General features: G+C 33.9%; 1 protein-coding gene and 1 long non-coding RNA gene across 2 annotated transcripts; one reads left to right on the top strand and one right to left on the bottom strand.

Moving 5' to 3' along the window:
* Window positions 1–1,664: 1,664 nt before the first annotated feature.
* On the bottom strand, window positions 1,665–2,127 carry LOC131537796 (uncharacterized). The gene is made up of 3 exons (XR_009270390.1): window positions 2,098–2,127; window positions 1,883–1,938; window positions 1,665–1,781 (listed from the first exon to the last, which is right to left on the bottom strand). It is a non-coding gene; the product is annotated as an uncharacterized LOC131537796 (long non-coding RNA).
* A 2,418-nt stretch (window positions 2,128–4,545) lies between these two features.
* LOC131534721 (uncharacterized) lies at window positions 4,546–7,630 on the top strand. The gene is made up of 5 exons (XM_058767768.1): window positions 4,546–5,122; window positions 5,194–5,243; window positions 5,592–5,666; window positions 5,757–5,831; window positions 7,094–7,630. The coding sequence occupies exons 1-5, from the start codon at window positions 4,984–4,986 to the stop codon at window positions 7,628–7,630; spliced, it is 876 nt and encodes a 291-aa protein (XP_058623751.1). The 5' UTR covers window positions 4,546–4,983.
* The last annotated feature ends 2,087 nt before the right edge of the window (window positions 7,631–9,717 follow it).

Here is a 9,717-nt window from a genome sequence, read left to right as displayed (position 1 = left end):
ACTGCTATGACTGGCTAACACCTTTACATAGGAAGAGTATTTGAGACTGCTCCACATGTAATACTTCCTATGTTTTTACCATTACAGCTGTTGAGATTATCTTATCATGTAAAGTGTTAATTATAGCATTATATATTTAGATCTACTCTCATCACATGAAAGGATGCAGCAGTGAGCACGGAGCAGATGACAGTCTGTTTGATCTCATCATTACATACATTTCTTTTTCTGCACTCTCACAAAATGCTTTCATCATAACTAACAGCAAATATGATGTAAACACTTTAAAAGGTTCATTGTGTTGTGTAAGAGAACCATTGATTATAATGAGAGTTTTAAGTGGGTGCTGTGTGATTGATAGCTCCGTCAAACAGGGATCGTTCTTTGATCACTTTCTGTGATTTGACGATATAAATAACAGATTATGGTCATGCTATTAGGAGAAATTATGTTTAGTTTGGTCAATGGCTTGATTTACACACCAACAACAAACACTGAACAATTTTGAGACAAATAAAATCTGACTGAACTTGAATTACTTAATACTTAATTACACATCAAAAATCACTGATTACAGATCAGACATTTGAATAAACAAGTTTACTGCCATGTTGTAACAGTGCTGTCAGGTTTATCTAAAAGTAAAAGTCTGTTTGCAAACCTGCTACAAAACTGTTACTGAATTACAGTGAAATGTACCGAACAAGCAAATAATGCTCTACTGAGACATTCACAAGCTTGAAAACCACAGTCCTATGACTTTAGTTAAAATGTGGATTCTACTAGAGTAAAAACAAATTCAACACAGTTTTATGATTCCAAAAAGCAAAAATTAAGCAAAAATAAAGTCTAATAATTAAATCTCATTGTCAGTTCAGTCATATTTCCATAAGAACTTTGAAACATGGATTTAAGACATTTTAATGACAGTTAAGGTCTTATTTTTACATAAAAGAGCTGTGGATGGATGCACCACAAACAGTCATTAAAGATGAATGAAAAATAAACACCAACCTCCTTGTTCCTCGTGTTTTATTCTCCAGGGTTCTGGTTCACTCGTGTCCTCCTCTCTCTCCTCTTTAACAAACACCATCTTCACAGCAGATCTCAGTTCAGATGATACTCCTCCAGATATTCCTGCTTAATTCAAAACTTACTCACGACTATGAGGATGAGAATATTACAGGTATTTATTGACCTGATTAAAGTATTTTTATTAATTTATTAACAGAACCCTTACAAAAAAATCCTGCAGGAATCCTGCAGGAAAAATCCTGCAGGACCTACACACCACATACCTGCACATTCCTACAGGATCCCACAGGATTTTCGTGACCATTTTCCTGTAGGACTCCTGCAGGAATCCTACAGAAACCTACAGGAAACATGCAGGACTTCCTGCAGGAAACCTACAGGAAACATGCAGGAAACCTACAGGAAACATGCAGGACTCCTGCAGGAAACCTACAGGAAATCTAATTTGCATTAGTGTTCAATTCCTATAGGACATCTGCAGAAATCCTAATGAACTATTATGTATATTCATCATGTTGGATTGCTGAAGGGATATTCAGAACCTCCTGTATAACAACACACTTTTAAAAGCAATGTTGTGTCTCAAATTTAAATATCACCAAAAATAAAAAGACTTCAGAAAATGTTAATTGTGAATTATTTATTAGTCAAAAGAGCTTAAAGATAAAATGAGATAAGTGTGACGAAAATGAACACTCTGAACAGAACGTGGCCCATCATTCTTCAGAAACCAATAACTCTGGACTCTGGAAAAAAGAGAGAAACATTTTTGCCTTAACTTTTAATAAGTTAATAAAATATGCATAAATATAATTACATGCATATGTAACAGTGAATTTGCCCTCACCTCTTATGTGCTTCACCACTCAGTGTTGCAGCGTAACAGTGTCCTTCTTATGATGCCTGAGAAATATGAGTATACACTACATATATAAATACTGAAATATAAGGTACTGTAATTATAAGAACTGTAAATGATTATCTTTCAGATTAGTTGACATGTGAAACAAAATATTTAATGAATAACACTTAAAATATTACAAATATATTAGAAAGTAAAACCTGCTAAGGAGTTTATGTTCATCATTCAATTTTTCCCGTAAAGCAGCCGAAGAAACTTTCGTGGAGTTTCTGGAAATTTCTTCGAAACAGTGTCTGAAAGAGAAATGTATATAAAGTTCAGTGTCAGATATTTGTTATGAGAGCATATATACTTAAAACCTTTAACACCTTTATACCTATAATAAGTTCCACTTTTGTGGGGTCCAGAGGGGCTTGGCTTGTGATTCCTTGTTGGCATTTCCAATTTTTCCAGAAAGGCTGTGGGTAGCTAACATGCTCCTTCCAAAAACAGCCACGGCTAAATCCTTAATCATGGCTGACCATGATGTGCCCCCTCTACCACATGCTTGGAATGTATCCTTTGCCATGTTTAGTTTTTTGTGGATTTCAACCTGTGCAATACACATTAAATAATAAATTGAATTGGCCACATTTTTTTAATCTGCGTTTTACAAAATCCTTATGCTTTCCTAAATCTCACACACAAATAATAGACTTATTATATGGTGTGAAAAAAATAAAATAAAAATAGTATTCTCACATGGTCCAGTCCAGAAGAGCTAAGATGTGAAGAGTTGGCTGGTTGAAGGGCAGCGCTGCAAGCTGCACTTGTTAGGGAGGTTTGCACAGCATGCTTGTTTGCACTTCTGTTTGGCAGCAACTCCAAATCTGTTAATAATCTCTAAATAAAAAAAGCAATGTTTAAATGAACTCATTCATTCATATAGCAAAAAAAAAATCTATAACCATGTATATCAATAGCCTACCATTTTGCAGTTTAAAGTTCAGGGCCTTTAGTTGCTGATTCTCTGCTCTCAAGGCCTTTATTTCATTTCTCAGGTCATTTAATGTGTAATTTTCTTTGTTTTTTTCTTCTATTTTTTTTAGCAACAGTGTGTCATTTTGTGTTTTTTCCACCTAAGTTGAGAGACAAAATTAAAGTCACAGAACAACAAAAAGACATGCATTGTCACTTAACTCTTATACGGTCTTCGGGGTGTTTTTGACCCGCAAATGGCATTTGCTACAATTTTTAAAAATGTTCTCTTTGTCCAAATGTCATGAGACTTTGTAAAATGGTCAACACTTTCTAGATCTACAAATAATAAAAAAAAAAAATTGGAATGATATCTTGATTTTATGTTAGTGTGAAAAAAAAAAAAGTAACACTCATGGTCTTTGGGGTCTCTAGAGACAAAATTGAATTTTGTTACAAAATAATAGTTTTTTTTTTAAAAATGCAAATTTCCTGTTTATTAATGTTTTTACTCATTTGTGCAGTTTTCTGAGGATTTATGATATTTTTTATTTATTTATATAAATTAATAAATAAATATGTTTTGGAAAATTTTGGCTTGCAAAATAAATGTGCCACTCACAAATTGCAGAAACTCATAGACTGTATGAGATTTATATAAATTTAAAAAATATCATAAATGCTCCGAAAACTGGAGTAAAAACTGGAGTAAAAACATTAATAAACAGGATTTTTTTTTTTAACTATTATTTTGTTACAAAATTCAATTTTGTCTCTAGAGACCCCAAAGACCATGAATGTATATCTCAAAACGAAGACCGCATTAAACAATGTTGATATAATTTATCAGGAAGTTAGATTTTACTTTTTACTTTTTAAATCTCTTGATCTGGACTTGATGATGGGGTGTTTTCTGGACTGAATATTATTTTCCTTTTATTGCTCTCTTTTCAGGCAGCTTGCACTCCTCTTTTGCCTTCGCTCTGACTCCATCCGATTTAGACGCTTCAGTAGCTTGTCCTTATTTTCTGTACAGGAAAGGAAATTCATTATTTCAAATGAATAGTTCAACCAGAATTTTTTTTTAAATATGCATGCATTCACTCATTCACCAATCTCACCATTCATCTTGAGAATAAGTGCAGGAGAGCTTTCATCTTCATACTTTACATCAACAACATCCCCCTCATGAACTACAGATTGAAGAATGTCTTTTCTCTTTACAATGTCCAGAGAGGCTTCAATTTCTGTCCATTCAATTAATGCCCACATTTTGTCTATAATGGAAAAAAAGGACTACAATTTAAAACAGATAGATAGATAGATAGATAGATAGATAGATAGATAGATATTCAAAGAGATTTAATCATTTCAATAGCAACTCAAAACCGTTTTAACTTCATTGTTGCTATATGTTTCCATGGTAACATATTACACTTAGTTAACTGTGTTAAGAAATCTTGTGGTTTGTCAGCATTTTATCGTTGTGTTCACTACACCATTGTTCTAAGGTGTCTTTTTTACTTTCAAGTATTTTAATTAATGAAAAATTAAGTTTTACTTACCCGATTCACCAGTAGACGGCGCAGCTGCTCGAATTCACAGCGTATGACGCGTTTCCTCGAGTGTGTGCGCGAGCAACAAAATAACGGAAATGTAGCGACAAAGTAACTGCGCTTTAAGACCAGCAACACAACTGACTTTTTACTGTAAGTACAACGCTTATTTATTTATCTTTTATTTTAATGAAAATATCTATATTTAAAGGTGTTATAGCCTATTTTTACTGTTACATTACCATTCAAAACAAATAAGCAAGAAAACATGGTTGCTATGGCAACCACACATTAACCGAGGTTGTGCTACAGTAATTATGGTTTTTGTTAAAACCAGATTAACACTATTGAAATTCAGACTCTTATTGGATTCTTCATTTTAAAAGTGACACATTTCATGCCTGGTTTATAAAGTAAGAAAAACACATTACTTAGCCTACTGTGCAAACACATTACTTTATATACCAACCTAATGTAAGTTAGCATACACCTTTAAATCAAGATCATAAGAATCATTATAGTAACCCTAAAGTCTTAACTTTGTATTTCTTATCTTTGTTACTTTTCGATCCGATGCAGTGTCTTAATTTTGCACTGTATTTTTACCTTGCAGTCAGTAACTCTATAAAGACAATGGAGTATAAGTTGTACTTGCAAAGCAAGAGTACAATTCCAAGTAGCACTAAAAGAAGATGGAGTGATTGCCATAAAGGTACTGGCTTGTGGACATTGGATTGTATTTCATTTGAGATGGAACTGAGGATTCTTTTCTGTTGCTTTAAGGTTTTAGGAAAAAGCAATATAAAGCATGGTTGCAAGATCCAGTTCGTCAAGTAAGTACAAAGTTTAAATGCAGCTTATGTCTCATACCATTATAAGATGTTACATTACTATTATGATACAGTAGGGCTATTCAAATCTGGTCCTGAAGGGTCACTGCACTGCAGGGTTTAGCTCCAAAACACACCTGAGCAAGCTAATCAAGGTCTTCAGGATCACTAAATCACAGGTAGATAAGTTTGATCAGGGTTGGAGCTAAACTCTGCAGGGCAATAGCTGTCCAGGATCAGATTTGAAGAGCCCTGTAATACAGTATATCATGACTAAAATGATCACCGCATAAATTATTATTTTTTAATTTGAGCAACAAAGTCACATTTGTATGTGTTTCTGATTACAAGGATGACACATCTAACAGTGAAGATGAGAACAGTTCCTCATGCTATAAGACCGAAACAGCACCACATCATACCTCAGTAGGTTGTTGTAATTTCAGCTGTTCTTCTATATACTGTATTGTAATGTGGGCTATCTGTTGACTACTTTTCCATGTTTCTGATTACAAGGATGACACATCTAACAGTGAAGATGAAAACAGTTCCCCATGCTATGAGACTGACACAGAATCATATCATACCACAGTAGGTTGCTATTACAATATTTCAGTTATTCCTACTAATGTGGGCTATCTGTATCTTTGTTTGCTTTCATTTAAATGTGCCAGATTCATTTAATATATTGTCTTTGCTATGTCAGTATAGTGCACTGCACTGGTTTGACTTCAATGGGACAAATACAATGTAAGGTCTATGAACAGCTTCTGTGATGTTGATTACCAGTGAAAATCATTTTGACTCATTCATTCATTTGAAAAAAAGAGAGATCTGAAGAGCTGTATTTTGTACTAAAATGTATATACTTTTCCATAACAGACTACCAGTCAAAAGTTTTTGGACAGTAAGATTCTCTTCTGCTCACCAAGCCTGCATTTATTTGATCCAAAATATAGAAAAAGCAGTAATGTTGTGAAATATTTTTCTATTTTAAGTGACAATGCAATATATTTTAAGATGTAATTTATTCCTGTGTGCAAATCTAAATTTTCAGCATCATTACTCCAGTCTTCAGTGTTACATGATCCTTCAGAAATCATCCTAATATGCTGATTTGCTGTTCAACTGAATTTATTAATAAACATGTATTATTATTATTATTTCAATATTTAAAACAGTTGAGTACATTTTTATCAGGATTATTTGATGAACTGAAAGATCCAAAAATCAGCATTTATCTGAAAAAAAGAGATTATACATACTTCAAAAGCTTTTTTGGGGGGGGGTAAAGACATTTATAATGTTACAAAAGATTTATATTTCATATAAATGCTGTTCTTCTGAACTTTCAATTTATTGAAGAAACCTGAAAAAATCTACTCAGCTGTTTTCAACATAACAATAACAACTACAATAATAATAATAATAATAATAATACTAAATTGAGCAGCAAAACAGAATAATATGATATTATAATATGATTTATGAAGGATCATGTAATGATGCTAAAATTTCAGCTTTGAAATCACAGGAGTACATTGCATCTTAAAATATATTCAAATAGAAAACAGTTTAATTTTAAATAGTAAAAATATTTCAAACTTTTTGTTGTACTTTGAATCAAATAAATGCAGGCTTGGTGAGCAGAAGCGACTTCTTTAAAAAACAAAAACATTGAAATTCCAAAACTTTTGTCTGGTAGTGCACTTTTAGGGCATAGTATATGTAGGCAAATTAGGATGCAGCCTGTGGTGTTAGATTATATTTGAGCTATACTATTGAAGGCTATAGTGTACATGTACAGAATAAGGTATCATGTTTAAATAGAAACAATTTTGTGTTCCTTTCAGATGGATGCTGAAGCATATGACAACACACAGAATTATGATGGAGAGAACCCCAAAACAACACAAGACAAGATCTATCCCACTGCTAAGATTAGTAATGAAGAATCACAACTGGCAATTTTATGCTATGCTCTTAGGCACACCACAACAAAATCCGCTCTTGGTGACTTATTAGACCTAATTAATCTACATTGCCCAGAAGGAACCAACGGAGCACCAAATAGTCTTTACACGTTCTTGAAGGAATTTGATTATAATTCATTTGAAATAGTGTACATCTGCCCCACATGTCATCAATACTTTGGTAATGAAATCCCAGCAAATTGTGATTCATGTGGTTTTGAACCAGGGGATAAGAACTCTCTTATTAAATCTGGTGACGTTTTCATGAAATTGTCCATAAGAAAACAATTGGAAGACAAAATGTCAGATTCTACATTTACAGCAGCACTGAATTACAAGTGGACCAGAGTCAAAAGCAGTCCAGACAGTGTTCAAGACATATTTGATGGTGAAATGTATAAATCAGTAGGTCCCTGAATGATTCAAATCAATTCAACCTTTCACTTACATGGAATGTTGATGGTGTCCCTATTTTTAAGTCCTCTCCTTTTCACATTTGGCCAATCCAAGTAGTAATTAATGAACTTCCCCCAGATATGAGAAGTAGGCATGTGCTCCTGGCTGGTTTGTGGTTTGGTGCTTCTAAACCTAAAATGAATTCCTTTTGCAGTCATTTGTTGATGAGTGCGTTCAGTTAGAGCAGGAAGGTCTAACAGTGCAGCACAGAGGACAAAGTACACAGATGTATGTGTTCAATCTTGTCTGTGTATGTGATTCGGTTGCTCGCTGCTCTGTCCAAAACACTAAGCAATTTAATGGTGAATATGGATGCAACTGGTGTTATCAGAAGGAGAAATAGTTGCTAAAGGAAATGGTTTCACTAGGGTGTATGTGTCGCAAACAAGAGATGCAAGACCACGCACCCACAGCCAGCATTTTGATGATGCTAAAACAGCAGTCGAAACAGGCACATGTGTTAAGGGAGTCAAAGGGCCATCCCTTTAATGCTTTTAACATTTTTCAATATAATTCTGGGATTTGCTTATGACTACATGCATGGCATTTTGCTGGGTGTCAGTCGGCAATTAACAACTTTATGGTTTGACTCAAAATATCATGGAGAGAGATGGTATTTGGGAAGAGAAATAATCAACATTGACAAGCGACTACTTGAAATCAAGCCACCAGTTAATATTACAAGACCTCCACGCTCTGTGAGGTTGCGCAAATATTGGAAGGCCTCAGAGTACAGGAATTTTCTTTTGTTTTACAGTCTTCCATGCTTGAGTGGCATTTTATCATGTGATTACCTAGAGCACCTACTACTCCTTGTCCAAGCAACATACTGTCTATTAAAAGATGACATGTGTTCTCATGACATAGATGTAGCAGAAAACCTGTTAAAAACTTTTGTGAGCCGATTTGAGAGATTGTATGGCAAATGTCATGTTAGTTTTAATGTGCACATTTTACAGCATGCAGCACAGTCAGTACGAAACTGGGGTCCACTATGGTGCCAAAGTGCATTTATTTTTGAAAGCCACAATGGTAACTTACAAAAGCTCTTCCATGGCACCCAGGCAGTTTCAGAACAAATAGCCAATAGCTTTTCTCTTTTTCAAAGTATCCCGCGACTTTTATCTACTGTTTACCACAACAGTGTAAAAACAACAAGCAAGGATTTTGTTGACCGTATGTTACGTGGGTACAGACTTGCCACAAACTGTGTGAAAAAGACAAACATGATCTTTCTGGGCTCACCTACAGTAAGAATGCCAACACCTAGGGAGGCATTTCTATTCAGAGAACAGGACATTGATGTCCACCAATGTGCATTTTATTCAAGAGCTATAATTAATGGAAACAGGATTCATTCAAAGGCAAGCACAACACTGTCAAGAAGAATTAACCATGCAGTTGTAACAGAACAAGGCACAATGGCACTGGTGAGATCGTTTGTTGATGTGGGTCTTGATAGAGGCTATGCCTTTATTGATCCAGTTATTACAGCCAAGTTTAACCTGGTTAAAGATAAACAAACAGGAACTGCTTTCTCTGGGATAGTTAGGAAAATTATATTTCAACTGATGTTAAATTAATCAAGTGCGATGTAATTAGAACAACTTGTGTTTACTTAAGAGATGTGGGACTTGTACACAATTTACTTTGCATTCAACCCAACAAATGGGAAGCTGACTGATTATTATTCTACTGTACTTTGAACATTCTTAAACATCTGCAGTTAATACATGTACAGTAATAAATAGCTCTGTTTTATATACACTGATCTCTGTTTTAAATATATGTACAATGATAAATAGCTCTGTTTTATATATGTACTCTGATCTGTTTTATATATTTAGCTATATACACAATGATAAATAGCTGTTTTAAATATATGTACAATGATAAATAGCTCTGTTTATACACTGATCTCTGTTTTATATATTTAGATATATATACAATGATAAATATGTACAATGATAAATAGCTCTGTTTTTAATATATGTACAATGATATTTAGCTCTATTTTATATAAATGTACAGTGATAAATGGGATCCTT

The sequence above is a fragment of the Onychostoma macrolepis genome, chromosome 03 (assembly GCF_012432095.1).
Source record: "Onychostoma macrolepis isolate SWU-2019 chromosome 03, ASM1243209v1, whole genome shotgun sequence".
NCBI classification, from domain to species: Eukaryota; Metazoa; Chordata; class Actinopteri; order Cypriniformes; family Cyprinidae; genus Onychostoma; species Onychostoma macrolepis.
This window is presented reverse-complemented; position numbering and strand designations above follow the sequence as displayed.

Bases quoted from the DNA above. Each gene is read 5' to 3' on its own strand.
- LOC131534721 (XM_058767768.1), top strand. From the start codon at position 4,984: ATGCAGTGTCTTAATTTTGCACTGTATTTTTACCTTGCAGTCAGTAAC. The intron at 5,123-5,193 runs GTACTGGCTTGT...TGTTGCTTTAAG, and splicing joins ATGGAGTGATTGCCATAAAG to GTTTTAGGAAAAAGCAATAT. The intron at 5,244-5,591 runs GTAAGTACAAAG...TCTGATTACAAG, and splicing joins TGCAAGATCCAGTTCGTCAA to GATGACACATCTAACAGTGA.